Source organism: Salvelinus namaycush, chromosome 5 (genome assembly GCF_016432855.1).
Source record: "Salvelinus namaycush isolate Seneca chromosome 5, SaNama_1.0, whole genome shotgun sequence".
NCBI lineage: Eukaryota > Metazoa > Chordata > Actinopteri > Salmoniformes > Salmonidae > Salvelinus > Salvelinus namaycush.
The window spans coordinates 9,568,947-9,585,556 of NC_052311.1; the positions used below are offsets into that span (position 1 = coordinate 9,568,947).

A 16,610-nucleotide genomic window follows, 5' to 3' on the forward strand; every position below is an offset into this window, starting at 1 on the left:
AAGGGAAGGCCTAGTACCACGGGAAACGCATGGCAGTCAATGAGGAAGATACTGATTTTCTCCTCGTGACCCCCTGCGTCTCCATGAACAGGGAGATGGTGGCGTCCCTGATTAGCCCGGACCCTAATGGTCGACTATCCAGAGCGTGATCCGCGAAAGGTCTAACTAGAGGAATAATGGTGATCCCTAAACTAAGGGCTAACGCTCTGTCGATAAAATTCCCAGCTGCGCCTGAATCGGCGAGCGCCTTATGCTGGGAATGCGGGGGAAAATCAGGGAAACAAACAGGTACAAACAGGTGGTCAACAGAGGACTCTGGATGAGTGTGGTGCAGACTCACCTGGGGTGATGCCAGAGTGCCCTGCCTGTTGCCTCGACTCCCAGAGGAACCGACACAGCACCGATTGGCAGTGTGCCCTCTGTGGCTACAGATGGTGCACGTGATGGTTCCTCCTCCAGTCTCCCTATGCGGAGCCCCTCCCAACTCCATGGGCATCGGAGCGGGGGTGCTGGATGTACGCGGGTGACCAGCAGGTTATCCAACCGGATAACGTCGGACGTCCTTGCGCAGGCTGCACCAATAGTGGTTGATAAGGGCCCTGTCGTTCCATCCTGCTCCGGCCCAAGGTCCGGAATTCCAGGGAAAATTCCTGGGCGCTCCTCGTCCCCTGCTCCAAATGGAAGAGCCGTTCCCCCGCCGCTCTACCTTCGGGCGGATGGTCGAAGACGGCGCGTCTTCTTCTCCCCACACGGCTTTTGCCAACTCCAGAGCTCTCACGAGAGGCGTGAGACGAGGGCCGACGCTTTCTCCTTCCCGACGGAGCTGGGTGCACAGTGGCCAGGTATAGGTCCAGCTGTAATAGGAACCCCTGGCACTGTGCTGCCGTCCCATCATACTCCCTGGGAAGGGAGAGGCGCATCCCACTGGAGCTGGATCCGGACGGGACGGGTAGAGGTAACCCCGGTTGCGCTGGTCGAGTCACTAGGGAGACTTCCTGTCTCTCCCAGTGGTCCATAGTCTGGACAACGTGATCCATCATGGCACCAAGATGATGTAACATAGCCGAATGTTCCTGGACACGCTCCTCGACTCCTCTAACCGGGGTACCTGCTCCTGCTGACTCCATGGTTCGGTGTGTAATTCTGTTAGGGGTGTGTACGGGAGACGAAGTCAGGTGCAGGAGAGCAGAGTGTAGTAAACAGGCGCACTTTAATTCCGGTCCAAAAACGACAGCACATAAAAACATAAACGTTCCAAAAACACGAAACATAACAAAAGTGTGGCGCCTGACAATATCCACATAACAATAAACAATTACACACAAAGACATGGAGGGAAACAGAGGACTAAATACATGCATTGTGATTATGGGATGAAAACCAGGTGTGTATGGATCAACACAAAACAAATGGACATATGAGAAATGGAGCGGCGATGGCTAGAAAGCCGATGACGTCGATCGTCGAACGCTGCCCGAACAAGGAGAGGAGACGACTTCGGCGGAAGTCGTAACATGCCAATAGAGAAAGGAGTACACAAAAAGATATAGCTTACCAAAGAGGTGTGTGGTCACTGTATGACATGGGAGGTACAGACAGAGATACACTTCCTCGTTCACTGTGAGAAAGTCACCATGGTAAAGTCTAAACCAGATGTATTCAGAGCATGTGACAAAACAAAATTAGATTTGAAAGTGAGTTAGGAGCTGTACATTTCCACAATGACCACCAGAGGGCACTGCAGACTGATAGTGTGCACCTCTGAGAATAGGCAATATGCTGTGTCCCAAATGGCACCCTATTCCCTACATAGTGCACTACTTTTGACCAGGGTTCATTATTCCCCACATGACATAGGGTGCCATTTGGGACACAAAACATTACTCATTGATGATTTCACAATGATGGTAAACCACCCATCACCTTGCCTACCCAGGACATCAAGCATAATCACCACACATATCACAACGTACTGTATGACCCTGGAGGATACTACCAAACAGACCTGTTCCCATCCTGGAGTAGGCGGGAGGTGTGTGTGTGTGTGTGTGTGTGTGTGTGTGTGTGTGTGTGTGTGTGTGCGTGTGCGTGTGCGTGTGCGTGTGCGTGTGTGTGTGTGTGTGTACGGGTCACCAAATGTCAAAAACCAAAGTCCTGCTATAAATGAGTCATGTCTTATTTTAATCCACTGTTTCAATGGTTGGAGAGATATGAGTGAGCAGCCTGTTCTAAAATAGACATGAGCAGGGGCCATCCCCTGTCCAGCCATGCCGTATGTAACCGCCTGTAATACAATCCTCTGGGAGATGTAAGGGTTTTAATCAAAGAAGGTATGATGTCAGCTAATGGATGTACTGTATGTGCTGTGTACAGAGGGTTCATTACTACAGGCTGACTCCTTCTAATGGGTCTGTTCAGACACCGTACACTATTCCCTATATAGTGCACTAATTTTGACCAGAACACCATTGGCCTTGGTATAAAGGGAATAGGGTGCCATTTGGAAGAAAAACATTCATCCATGAAGGACAAATATTAGAAAATGATATACTGTACAGACAAAAGACAGTATTTAGAAAAGGGCAATAGTTCCACCATATGTATTATCAAAACCAATTGAATTATTTTACTTATGAAAATTCAATAAATAATTGTATTTTGAGACATTCAAGTGTTACGTCATCTGTCCCTGACCTCAGAATGCCAATACCCCAAAATCACCTCAGTGCATTGATTAAATAGTGCATCATATGCTATCTTCATGAGCAGCACAGCACAGCACGACAGCCTGCTATTGGTTGGGTCTTCCACCAATGTCTTCCCTGGAGAACATGAACATTAACTAGATGAAGAAAGAGAAGGCAGACGGCAGACTTATCGTTCTCTCTCTCTCTCTCTCTCTCTCTCTGCCTATCTTTTAGTGCTTCCTCTCTCCCCCTCCCTCTCAGTTTCTCCCTCCTCCCCTCCTCCCCATCTCCACCCCTCCCTCCTCCCTTTTTCTCTCTTAAACCCACACCCTGGTGCAGACCTAGACGTGCAGAAACCGGAAGACACTCACAGCCTTGTCTACCTCCATCTCTTTCCAACCTTGCCCTGGAGGATTAAAGCACACTGCTGTGTGGAACAAAGGTAAGCCTCAGTCTCTCTCCTCTCTCTCGCTCTCTCTCTCTCGCCCCATTTTTATTTATTTTGCTTTGTCTCTGTGTACTGAAACAAAGGATCTGGGTTGTGGCTGAGCACTGAAGTGTACTGATCTGATGGAGGGATGGAAGGATAGAGAGAATGAATTAATGAAAAGATAGATGGAGAGAGTAAGAGGTGCTGTGGTAGGATTTGAGTAGAGCAGGGTTATGAAGTGAGCAAGGCAGGATTGAGTTGAGTTGGTCTGGGGCTGAGGTAGGGCTGGGGTGGGGCTGAGGTAGGGCTGGAATGGAGCTGAGCTAGGGCTGGGGTGGGGCTGAGCTAGGGCTGGGATGGAGCTGAGCTAGGGCTGGGGTTGAGGCTGAGGTAGGGCTGAGGTAGGGCTGGGATGGGGCTGAACTAGGCTGGGATGGGGCTGAGGTAGGGCTGGGATGGGGCTGAGGTAGGGCTGAGATGGGGCTGAACTAGGGATGGGATGGGGCTGAACTAGGGCTGGGGTGGGGCTGAGGTAGGGCTGGGATGGGGCTGAACTAGGGCTGGGATGGGGCTGAACTAGGGCTGGGATGGGGCTGAGGTAGGGCTGGGCTATGAAAGGGGCCATGCTAGCCAGGAGTGCATTTTAATATTGTGGAACAGTGCTGAGACTCAGGAGGAGACAAGACGGCAAGGATGCAGAGATTAGAAGGTGAATAGGAAGAGAGAGAGAGAGAGAGAGAGAGAGAGAGAGAGAGAGAGAGAGAGAGAGAGAGAGAGAGAGAGAGAGAGAGAGAGAGAGAGAGAGAGACTGCAGAGAGAGAGAGAGAGAGAGAGAGAGAGAGAGAGAGAGAGAGAGAGAGAGAGAGAGAGAGAGAGAGAGAGAGAGACTGCAGCGAGAGAGAGAGAGAGAGAGAGAGAGAGAGAGAGACTGCAGAGAGAGAGAGAGAGAGAGAGAGAGAGAGAGAGAGAGAGAGAGAGAGAGAGAGAGAGACTGCAGAGAGAGAGAGAGACTGCAGAGAGAGAGAGAGAGAGAGAGAGAGAGAGAGACTGCAGAGAGAGAGAGGGAGAGAGAGAGAGAGAGAGAGAGACTGCAGAGAGAGAGAGAGAGAGAGAGAGAGAGAGAGAGAGAGAGAGAGAGAGAGAGAGAGAGAGAGAGAGAGAGAGAGAGAGACTGCAGAGAGAGAGAGAGAGAGAGAGACTGCAGAGAGAGAGAGAGAGAGAGAGAGAGAGAGAGAGAGACTGCAGAGAGAGAGAGAGAGAGAGAGAGAGAGAGAGAGAGAGAGAGAGAGAGAGAGAGAGAGAGAGAGAGAGAGAGAGAGAGAGAGAGAGAGACTGCAGAGAGAGAGAGAGACTGCAGAGAGAGAGAGAGAGAGAGAGAGAGAGAGAGAGAGAGAGAGAGAGAGAGAGAGAGAGAGAGAGAGAGAGAGAGAGAGAGCAGGGTAGACAGATAGGCAGAATGGCTGGTGTCATGTTGGAGGCAGAATAGCTGGTGTCATGCTAGAGGCAGAATGGCTGGTGTCATGCTGGAGGCAGAATGGCTGGTGTCATGTTGGAGGCAGAATGGCTGGTGTCATGCTGGAGGCAGAATAGCTGGTGTCATGCTAGAGGCAGAATGGCTGGTGTCATGCTGGAGGCAGAATGGCTGGTGTCATGTTGGAGGCAGAATGGCTGGTTTCATGTTGGAGGCAGAATGGCTGGTGTCATGTTGGAGGCAGAATGGCTGGTGTCATGCTAGAGGCAGAATGGCTGGTGTCATGTTGGAGGCAGAATGGCTGGTGTCATGTTGGAGGCAGAATGGCTGGTGTCATGTTGGAGGCAGAATGGCTGGTGTCATGTTGGAGGCAGAATGGCTGGTGTCATGTTGGAGGCAGAATGGCTGGTGTCATGTTGGAGGCAGAATGGCTGGTGTCATGTTGGAGGCAGAATGGCTGGTGTCATGTTGGAGGCAGAATGGCTGGTGTCATGCTCTATAGCGTGTGTGTAAGTGTAACCGATGTGAAATGGCTAACTAGTTAGCGGTGGTGCGCGCTAATAGCCTTTCAAACGGTGACGTCACTCGCTTTGAGACCTTGAAGTAGTGGTTCCCCTTGCTCTGCAAGGGCTGCGGCTTTTGTGGAGCGATGGGTAACGATGCTTCGTGGGTGACTGTTGTTGATGTGTGCAGAGGGTCCCTGGTTCGCGCCCGGGTATGGGCGAGGGACAGACGTAAAGTTATACTGTTACATAAGCATGGCTTCATCCTAGATAGCGTGTGTGTAAGCAAGTGGAAAGGTGGCATGATGAAGGCGAACACGTGTGGGGCGGCTGCAGCACGTGTGTATGTGAGGAAAGGGGAGGCAGGAGGTGTGTGTGTGTGTGTGTGTGTGTGTGTGTGTGTGTGTGTGTGTGTGTGTGTGTGTGTGTGTGTGTGTGTGTGTGTGTGTGTGTGTGTGTGTGTGTGTGTGTGTGTGTGTGTGTGTGTGTGTGTGTGTGTGTGTGTGTGTGTGTGTGTGTGTGTGTACGGGTCACCAAATGTCAAAAACCAAAGTCCTGCTATAAATGAGTCATGTCTTATTTTAATCCACTGTTTCAATGGTTGGAGAGATATGAGTGAGCAGCCTGTTCTCGTTTCCTCTCTCCCTCCCTGCTCCATCTCTCTCTCCTTCTCTCTCCCTCCCTGCTCCATCTCTCTCTTCCTCTCTCTCTCCCTGCTCCATCTCTCTCTCCTTCTCTCTCCCTCCCTGCTCCATCTCTCTCTCCTTCTCTCTCCCTCCCTGCTCCATCTCTCTCTCCTTGTCTCTCCCTCCCTGCTCCATCTCTCTCTCCTTCTCTCTCCCTCCCTGCTCCATCTCTCTCTCCTTCTCTCTCCCTCCCTGCTCCATCTCTCTCTCCTTCTCTCTCCCTCCCTGCTCCATCTCTCTCTCCTTCTCTCTCTCTCCCTGCTCCATCTCTCTCTCCCCCTGCTCCATCTCTCTCTCCTTCTCTCTCCCTCCCTGCTCCATCTCTCTCTCCTCTCTCCCTCCCTGCTCCATCTCTCTTCCTCTCTCTCCCTCTCTGCTCCATCTCTCTCTTCCTCTCTCTCCTTCCCTCCTCCATCTCTCTCTCCCTGCTCCATCTCTCTCTTCCTCTCTCTCCCTCCCTGCTCCATCTCTCTTCCTTTCTCTCTCTCCTTCTCTATCCCTCCCTGCCCCATCCTTCTCTCCTTCTCTCTCCCTCCCTGCTCCATCTCTCTCTCTCCCTCCCTGCTCCATCTCTCTCTCCCTCCCTGCTCCATCTCTCTCTATCCCTCCCTGCTCCATCTCTCTCTCCCTCCCTGCTCCATCTCTCTCTATCCCTCCCTGCTCCATCTCTCTCTCCCTCCCTGCTCCATCTCTCTCTCCCTCCCTGCTCCATCTCTCTCCCCCTCCCTGCTCCATCTCTCTCTCCCTCCCTGCTCCATCTCTCTCTCCCTCCCTGCTCCATCTCTCTCTCCCTCCCTCCCTGCTCCATCTCTCTCTCCCTCCCTGCTCCATCTCTCTCTCCTTCACAGCAACTATGTCTGACAAACCTGACCTGACAGAGATCACCTGCTTCGACAAGACCAAACTGAAGAAGACTGAGACGAAAGAAAAGAACCCCCTGCCAACCAAAGAGAGTGAGTGATCATGTGTTTTAAAGGGTGTCGTAAGGGAAGGTTTGCCTCTGCAGTTCTCTCTCTCTCTCTCAATTCAATTCAAGGGGCTTTATTGGCATGGGAAACATATGTTAACATTGCCAAAGTAGGTGAAGTAGATAATATACAAAAGTGAAATAAACAATAAAAATGAACAGTAAACATTACACTCATAGAAGTTCCAAAAGAATAAAGACATTTCAAATGTCATATTATGTATATATACAGAGTTGTAACGATGTGCAAATAGTTAAAGTACAAAAGCGAAAATAAATAAACATAAATATGGGTTGTATTTACAATGATGTTTGTTCTTCACTGGTTGCCCTTTTCTTGTGGCAACAGGTCACAAATCTTGCTGCTGTGATGGCACACTGTGGTATTTCACCCAGTAGATATAGGAGTTTATCAAAATCGGGTTTGTTTTCTAATTCTTTGTGGATCTCTCTCTCTCATAGGTGGTCAGTTCGACCGCTGGCAACCTTCCTTTAGGCCTGCAGTATACAAACACTTGTCTACTACAAATCACTGAATCAGCAACATCACTCTCTCCCTATAGGCCCAGGTCAAAGTAGTGCACTATATAGGGAACAGGGTACCATTTGGGACAGAGACTGTATCGTCTCTGCAATGCAACCACACACCACCGGAGCCCAACTCACATTCAAATCTCCATACAGATGTGTGCACTGACATGCATGTCTTCCTGTCTTCTGTTTCAGCCATTGAACAGGAAAGGAAAGGGGACGCAACGCCTTGATGTGACTTGGTGACGAGGCCGTGAGGAGGAAAACAGGAGAGGAGGCAGAGATGCCGCCAACAAAAGCACTTTGTTTTGATTGTCTGTCTCAGTATTCTACTTGAAGTTACTTTGTATTGTATAACAGGGTGCTGTAGGGCCCCGGGAGATGCTGCAGTAGTGGAGGAGGGTACATGGGTTGGAGATGCAGTAGTGGAGGAGGGTACATGGGTTGGAGATGCAGTAGTGGAGGAGGGTACATGGGTTGGAGATGCAGTAGTGGAGGAGGGTACATGGGTTGGAGATGCAGTAGTGGAGGAGGGTACATGGGTTGGAGATGCAGTAGTGGAGGAGGGTACATGGGTTGGAGATGCAGTAGTGGAGGAGGGTACATGGGTTGGAGATGCAGTAGTGGAGGAGGGTACATGGGTTGGAGATGCAGTAGTGGAGGAGGGTACATGGGTTGCATCCCTAATGGCACCCTATTCCTTATATAGTACAATAATATTGACCTGGTCCACTATATAGGGAATATGGTGTCATTTGGGACATCACAGGGGTCTATCTATCATCAGGGGAATATAGTTGTAGCCTGGCTGCCAGGATGGTTCTGCTTTAAATAAGTATTGGGCCAGAAACAAGACCTAGCCTTTACTCCCTAGCCTCTACCCCTTTACTCCCTAGCCTCTACCCCTTTACTCCCTAGCCTCTACCCCTTTACTCCCTAGACTCTACTCCCTAGCCCTTACCCCCTAGCATGTACCCCCTTACTCCCTAACCCTTACTCCCTAGCCCTTACCCCCAATCCTCTATCCCCTTACTCCCTAGCCCTTACCCCTTTACTCCCTAGACTCTACTCCCTAGCCGTTACCCCCTAGCCTCTACCCCATTACTCCCTAGCCCTTTCTTCCTAGCCTCTACCCCCTTACTCCCTAACCCTTACTCCCTAGCCCTTACCCCCTAGCCTCTACCCCCTTACTCCCTAGCCCTTACCCCCCTACTCCCTAGCCGTTACCCCCTAGCCTCTACCCCCTTACTCCCAAGCCCTTACCCCCTAGCCTCTACCCCCTAACCCTTACCCCCTAGCCTTCACCAAACCAAGTCAGGCATCCAGGCTAAGAGAGGTCGGGGAGAGGAAGGCGGGGGGATTGTGGAGGTGTTTTCATAATTCACTTTTTACTTTTCTTTATGAAATAAAGACAAAAGGGTGTAATAGAAAACCACAGATTTGAGTCTGACTTTCTCTGACGATTAATGATGTTTGAGAATAATATAGTAGTCTCAAAGGGGGTATGGACAGTCCCTACTGAGAATATATAGTGCATTAGACAAATACAGAACATATATACAAAATTAGGCTACCAATACAATAAATTAAATAATACATGATTCTTGAGTGGATGGAATTATCATGGCAATAGTGGGTTTTTGCAGGCAGTTTTGCCTGGGAGAGAAGTAAAATCAGCACATTCACACCTACAGTTTAGACATTTCTTGAATCATAATTAATACATTTACAAGCCTGATATCACTGTAGTATTGAAAACCAGGTCAAAAACTCAGTCCAACAATCAGAGATACATTTATTGCCCGTATACTTCTTGGTATACACACACCTGTAAGGTAGACTGGTATCATTGATAACGAGTTACTATGACTCTCATTCAGATCTTATTGTATTGTTTTAATGCAGGGCTGGTTCCAGGCATATATGACATAAGCGGTCGCTTAGGGCCCCCAGCTGCTAGGGGTCCCCTGATCAAGTGATGTTTTAAAAAATGTAGGAACTCAGTCAGGGTCTCAATTTACTATTGAGCGTTAGAATAGTAGAATACACCAGGTGCTTTTCAAAATGTGGTTGTGCATAGGGCTGTGCGTTATATCGTATTTTACGATATACCGGTATTGATGCACGGACCGGTTTGGGTTTTTACTTTCCCTTCTGTAACGGTATTTGAATGTTTGGTTTGTTTAACGTGATACGTGTAACATTCATTTTTATAGTTTACTTCACTACATCAGTCATCTCTCTCGGCTCTCTCTCCTTGACACCTTCCACACAGACCGAGCCCCACCCCCATCACTCAAGGAGCGTATTTGTTGTTGCTTGACCATAAGACACTTGTATTCAGTCTGCATGGGCAATGCAGCACATGCAACAACATTGATGACAACGATGCCATTTTCACTTTGTTTCTTAATATAAATCCCACTAGTGTTCTATAACTACAATATTAGTTTGTGTTTCTTACATCTGCAAACAGCTAGTTTGTCTTTTCTTAGCAAGTTGGGCCTAAAACTTGTTAGTCACTAATGCTAATAGCTAGTTAGCTTACTAGCTAGCTAATAAGCATACTGAGTCAGAGAAAACATAATTAACTTTACAACCTGATAATGCCAGTGATGGTGTAGACCTAAATCAGCATGTTGTTTGTGCAAAAGTATTTTCTAAATCAAAGAGGAACACGCAAAGCATGAATATGTTAGCTACATGAAGTAGCTAAGAGAAAACATTCAATGTAGCCAAAGATTATAGGGTCCCGTAGGAAACACCTTGGTTCCTACCCTGTCACAATAACTTAAAAATACAAATGATCTCAAATGAGTGCAGGAAATACAGAAATTGATGGAAATGCAGGAAATCATTTTAGGTTGAAGTTGAATTGAACAGTATAAACCAATCAGAATTTAGAAAGACCCATTGAAATCACTTAGAATGTATGTGTTGCCACACTAGGGTCACACTACTCATAAAGCAAATGTAGAACTTTTATTAATCAAAAACATAAATATAGTTTAAAATACTGTTATACCGTCCTTTTTTTTTTTAAATGCCGTGAAATATTTTGGCCATGTCGCCCAGCCATAGATGTGCATCATTAGTTGTTCTCTTGTTATGTCTGTCACTTATGTCTGTCACTGATAGTCATTCAATTAGCCATGTCAGCTAACAATTGTTAGTTGGCTAGACTAACTACCAATCTATCTAAACTTGTAGTAATCACGACCGAATACTGACCGTGCCCAGGGGCCCTGACCTCAAGGGGGCCCCCATTGATTTTGTTAGTCATTCTCACTCACATCATATAAACATGGCATAAATCCTTAAGAAATGTGTAGACTGGCAGGAAATTAGCTTAAACTGTCTTTCCCATGGAAAAATGTGTAGAATTGCAAGAAATGGACTTTAAAACTTAAATGTTAATCTCCACTGTCAAGAGGGAGGCCACTAAAAATGTTTTAAGTGCACTACTTTTAACCAATGCCCTATGGGTGGCAGGTCACCTAGCGGAATGTTGTGCCAGTAACCAAAAGGTTGCTGGTTTGAGTCCCTGAGCTGACTAGGTGAATAATATGTTGATGTAACCTTGAGCAGGGCACTTAGCCCTAATTGCTCCTATATGTCTGTTAATAGGTAGGTGTGGGGCCCCCCCCAACCAAGTCGTGCTTAGGGCACCCAAAAGGCTAGGGTCACCCCTGGCTCATGTGTAATAGTTTGTGAGGTATGCTTTCTTTTGAACTATCTGCAGTGCTATCGCTGTTCTGATGGAGGCACATGGGTCGCTGGCGTCGCCAGTAATGGCACGTCTAGCCTCTCACCTCCAGCTCCCTTTATCAGTTTTATGACTCCGCTTATCACACCCTGCACCGTAAATATAGCCTAGCCTAGTCAATTTGAGGTGAATAACAGCTGCGTAAATCGCCAATCAGCACACCATGGATGCGCCTAATGAGTCTGAAACGTCAGTTAGAACAATTTAATTAAAACGCGTTTTACATGTTTATCTTAATCTGGGATGCGGGTCGATGTCCAGTGCTTTGGACCAGTCCGTTGGATAATACACATCACTCAATCAACGTGTACTGGCTGTAGTGTATTGCCCCTGAACATGCAGTTAATAGGAACAGTGGGTTACACTGTTCCTAGGCCGCCATTGAAAATAAGAATTTGTTCTTAACCGACTTGCCTAGTAAAATAAAGGTAAAATAAAGAAATTAATAGTGTATTGTATATTAGCCCCAGAAATCCCCCATGTCCACTACTAATATTTTCTATTCCTGTTTGTATGCAATCAATGTAAAGCCTGTATGTCTGTCTCTGAGAGCCATCCACACTGACGCTGATCATCAGCAACACCTGAGTTAGTCCTGAGAGGAAGAGAACATGGAATACCTGTGCCGAAAGGTGAGCACATTACTAGGCTATATTAGCTTACTTATTTGATATCATTTTAAATGATCAATATGTGATGTTTCTTTTGAGTTGTAGGGATGATTCATCAACTTGTAATGAATTTAAATAGCATATTGATTCATTCACGATCAATATTGATTGGTTTATTTCGCAATGAGCTTCTGTTTGTGTTTTTGATTAAGTTTCGATGTTTATATAGGCTTGTAGCATCTATGTAAAATAACGCCCAGGTTGATGGACTATTGTTTTACAGGTTGTTATGAACCCATAAAGCCAGTAGCGGCAAAGCCTATTTGTAAGACAGAAATGGGTTGAGATCAGCCATCAAAGATCATCGTTTAATCTCCTTTTATTTTAATCGGCTAGGTGTGGGAAATGTAACTTTCAGCTGCAGTGGAACAGTCAAGTGGCCGAAATCTAATTAGTGCGGATTATCGTCACCTGCTCGCGCCTCCATTGTCCTACAAGGACTTGGCTATTGTCTGACCGTGGAGTGAGAAGTTGTTTTAGGGGATTTTGAGTGGTTTATAGAGGATTTAACATGCCCCAGCGATCTGATTGAAATGGAAACTATAAACTAGGCCAATGGTAATCAATAGGGATCACAAGTTAGGCTAACCTTTCTCATATGAAATCAGATATGAATGTGAATTAGGCCTAACAGAAACTGGCAGATGATGTGATTTGAAATAAGACAACTGCATCAAATCATGACAGTGAATATCAAGTTTACCCATCATTCAGAAGACACTTGTGCCAAATTTGTTAACATATGTTTAATCTAGAGGATTGAAATTAATATTTTTTGGTTTCAACATTAGGCCTAGGCTATTTAAAATATAGGGTATTGTCAACAATATTGCATTTCTTACAGATTGCCTACATTATTACTCGTTTATTTTCACATCCCCATCCTCTCCTTAGATTCCAGACTATTTTCACATCCCCATCCTCTCCTTAGATTCCAGACTATTTTCACATCCCCATCCTCTCCTTAGATTCCAGACTATTTTCACACCGACTTCGTTCCCATGGAATCGGCTATTATCTTATCGCGGCGGTGCCGATGTCGCGGATGTGTTAGGCTTTATTTACATGACTCTTAGCGAACGGGGCTGAATTAATTTATGACACTGTAGTTACCCAGCCCCCCCCCCCCCCCCCCCCCCCCCAAATCGCAGTGTTAGTTCCCCAAGAACAGAGCTCCTACCAGGTCAGACAGACGGACAGGGCGGGAGACTCACTAGGGCATGAAGTCAGTATAGGGGACACACACACATTCAGTCTGATTATAAATACTATCTATTTTTTCTAAAGTAATATATGATGTAATATTATGACATTTAATAAATTGGTATGGAGAATAAGCCTACCCTGGAGAGCCAAGTGTATACCTATAGGAACATGTGTATGTTCCTATAGGTATACACTTTGGATATGTATCCATGCGAGGGCCCATTTCACATCCAGAAATGGCTGCACGTTTAGGCTACACGTCCTAATTGAATGTGTATTGTAGGCCTATAGATCCGAACACAATTTAATACTAATCATGCTACCACCACCACTAATAATAATATGAATAATAAACTCTGCAATTAGCACTTGAAACACTTATTCGTGGGAAAAGTATATAAAGAGTGACCTCTGGGAAATGGAATGGATGGATGGGGGGGGCTGTTAAAACTGTGTCTGTGCGGAAGCTTTGAAGTGCAGTTATGCACAGACGTGTTTCCTATGTGTCTATAGAACACGGCATTCAATGACATGGTTGGCACATTTTCACAGTGAAACGTTACCAACAGAACAAATCTGTCAATCAAACACAACGACACTATAAATGTCTTTACGATCCAGTCACAGAGCTCAGTTGCATCTAGCCTACTCTTTCTCTCTCTTTCTCTGACCACCCGCCTCAGTATTTACGCTTGGGATACTCCACGGAAGCCGTTGATTTGGACGCAGAAGACGCATTAGCTGCCATGGGACCGTGCAAGCTGCTGACATCACTGGTCCTGTCCATGTGTAGTCATGTTCTGTACGCTACAGCATGGTAGGTTGTTTACCTGTTGTCGTTGGCATTTCAACAGTTCTGCCATGATCAGTTGTATAGGCAATGGGGGGGAAATCAGTTTACACGATGGCACAATTAGCATGTCTTGACTGGGTTTGCTTTCTGTTTTCCATAGGTCGGTGAATAACTTCCTGATGACTGGACCAAAGGTAACGGATCTTTATTTACTTTTTGGGCTCGTGCACTTAGACTGCTTGGTTAAAATAGCCCTTACGGTTTACGTTGCAAATGTTTTCGCTGTAACTTAACGGGGAATGTGTTTTCTAATAACAACAAATGAATAGCTCAAACACGGAGGCCAAGTTGGAAAACGCATAACACATTAAATGTCTGGTTCAATCCTGATAACGAACGAGAACCTGTGATTTACTCTGTCTCTGTATCCGTGTGCCCCTCCAGGCCTATCTGACGTATGCCAGTAGCGTGCAGGTGGGCGCACAGAGCGGGATTCAGGAATGCAAACACCAGTTCGCTTGGGACAGGTGGAACTGCCCCGAGAGCGCGCTCCAACTATCAACTCATGGACTGCGCAGTGGTGAGAATATATTTACGAGGCAGCGTGCTATAGGCTACCTAATCCCTCGAAATAAATGTTTTCCAATGAAAAATAGACTAGGCTTGTAGTGAGTGTGTCTGAGGAAATTACGCATAGCAATTTACAAGCGTCTAATATTTACCAATGTCATATGTGTTAACTTTAACCATAACATTGACAACCATGATCTCTTTAAATTCCAGCCACAAGAGAGACGTCTTTCGTCCACGCCATCAGTGCTGCGGGGGTGATGTACACTCTCACCAAGAACTGTAGTATGGGGGACTTTGATAACTGTGGATGTGATGACTCCAATATTGGGCAGATAGGTGAGTTTATATACCATTACCATCTGACTTTATAACATTGAGTGTAGCAACCTATTTGAATCATGTGACCATGTATTATATGCTCAAATAACAGAATTGCGCACATTTACACCATTACGCACAGAACCAAAAATGGGCGCACAGAAGACAACACTGAAATTTGACAGAAATAAGGGCAGTAATATTTGGACATGGACATAATTACATAGACTAACCCTGTCTTGTCTCTCTCCAGGGGGTAGGGGCTGGATTTGGGGGGGCTGCAGTGATAATGTGAAATTTGGGGAGAAGATGTCCAAACAGTTCGTGGATGCGCTGGAGAACGGGCACGACTCGCGCGCAGCTGTAAACCTGCACAACAATGAAGCCGGTAGACTGGTGAGTGACAGATCTCATACAGGCTATATTGCCGGTCTCATACAGGCTATACTGCCGTTGGTAGGCCTATATGTGTATACTGTTCGTGTAAATTGTTATTTCATTGGAATGTTTTGTACATTTGCGGGCCAAAGTCATCTGTTTGGACTGGATAACTATTTTGGTTATCATTTGGATTCGTTGTGGAATTTTTCGTTCTTTTTAGCCTATCAGATCGAACATAAACTTACAAATGAACTGTTGTGAGATATTATTGAATCCATAACTTACTGAAGCTCTCTCTCTAGGCGATCAAGGCGACCATGAAGCGAGCCTGTAAGTGCCACGGCGTCTCCGGGAGCTGCTCCGTTCAGACCTGCTGGATGCAGCTGTCTGACTTCAGAGACATCGGCAACTACCTCAAAGTCAAACACGACCAGGCGCAGAAACTGGAGATGGACAAGAGGCGGATGAGGTCGGGGAACAGCGCCGACAACAGGGGCGCCATCGCGGACGTGTTCAGCAGCATCGCCCGGACGGAGCTCATTTACCTGGAGGAATCTCCAGACTACTGTACCAAGAACAAGAGCCTGGGGCTCCAGGGAACCGAGGGGAGGGAGTGCCTGCAGGGGGGAAATAACCTCTCCCAGTGGGAGAGGAAGAGCTGCCGCCGGCTGTGCCATGAGTGCGGCCTGAGGGTCGAGGAGAGGCGGATTGAGATAGTCAGCAGCTGTAACTGTAAGTTTCACTGGTGCTGCACGGTCAAGTGCGAGCGGTGCACGCAGGTCGTGACCAAATACTACTGCGCGCGCAGGGAGAGAGTGCGCAGGCCTCAGAACAGCACAAGGAAAAGTGGGAGAAGGCCCCGCGTGCAGCGCAGTTGACTTGCGCCTGCACAGACTGTGGTTATCTATACTTGAGGATAACTATGAAGAGGACAGTTTATGTTAATATTCGCTATTTAAACATGTTTTATTACAGTTCATTTTATCCATGTTAATCTGTCTGGGATTGTATGTCTTGTATGTTGTTACCCAAACATTTTACACGTGATTTCTCCTGTAACTTGTTTATGATCAACATATATTCTCATCCATCCCACATCGGGTGACAAACTATTTCCACTTTTGTCCCTTATTAAAAATGCACTTTATAGGCTCTAACATTTTGACAATCGAATAGATATGTGATATGTTCTAAAAATATATATATTCCTTTGATAACTGTGTATTTATCATCACAATGTTATTTTGTTCATGCACGTTTAAGTTTACTTGTCACTTTGGGGGTGTATACGGAGAAATATGGTTGTCTAAATGGGTTAGAGGCCTATGCGTACATTCGGTGTGTCCTTTTTTATATCAATTATGACATTGTTTTAAGTGTCATTATCACATGTTTTTATTTTTGTACAGGGAATTGCATATTAAATATTTTAATCTTATTTCGAGTCCTGTTCTGAGTTTACTTCCTGTGCCGACGAAGTTTGTCGCTTTTAATATTCTGATTCGGCAGTCTGTTTTTGTTTATTGGTGGTGTTGAGGGCGAGGTCTCCACGGGAGGCTGGGATCATGTAATTAATCTGGCCGCTGGTGTCATCGCCTGAGGGAAGAAAATAAACTGTCTTGTCCTG

The 16,610-nt window shown here is 46.4% G+C and overlaps 2 protein-coding genes across 2 annotated transcripts; both read left to right on the forward strand.

Moving 5' to 3' along the window:
- The first annotated feature begins 6,630 nt into the window (after positions 1-6,630).
- LOC120047932 (thymosin beta) lies at positions 6,631-7,686 on the forward strand. Its single transcript, XM_038993554.1, has 2 exons — positions 6,631-6,730; positions 7,471-7,686. The coding sequence occupies exons 1-2, from the start codon at positions 6,631-6,633 to the stop codon at positions 7,506-7,508; spliced, it is 138 nt and encodes a 45-aa protein (XP_038849482.1). The 3' UTR covers positions 7,509-7,686.
- A 5,960-nt stretch (positions 7,687-13,646) lies between these two features.
- LOC120046922 (protein Wnt-8a-like) lies at positions 13,647-15,861 on the forward strand. Its single transcript, XM_038992469.1, has 6 exons — positions 13,647-13,735; positions 13,872-13,905; positions 14,156-14,291; positions 14,495-14,620; positions 14,856-14,998; positions 15,286-15,861. Exons 1-6 carry the CDS (start codon positions 13,665-13,667, stop codon positions 15,859-15,861), a joined length of 1,086 nt encoding a protein of 361 aa, XP_038848397.1. The 5' UTR covers positions 13,647-13,664.
- The last annotated feature ends 749 nt before the right edge of the window (positions 15,862-16,610 follow it).

Coding starts and splice junctions, on each gene's coding strand:
- LOC120047932 (XM_038993554.1), top strand. CDS start 6,631: ATGTCTGACAAACCTGACCTGACAGAGATCACCTGCTTCGACAAGACC. Junction 6,731..7,470: donor CCCCCTGCCAACCAAAGAGA/GTGAGTGATCAT, acceptor CTTCTGTTTCAG/CCATTGAACAGGAAAGGAAA.
- LOC120046922 (XM_038992469.1), top strand. CDS start 13,665: ATGGGACCGTGCAAGCTGCTGACATCACTGGTCCTGTCCATGTGTAGT. Junction 14,292..14,494: donor AACTCATGGACTGCGCAGTG/GTGAGAATATAT, acceptor TTTAAATTCCAG/CCACAAGAGAGACGTCTTTC. Junction 14,621..14,855: donor CTCCAATATTGGGCAGATAG/GTGAGTTTATAT, acceptor GTCTCTCTCCAG/GGGGTAGGGGCTGGATTTGG.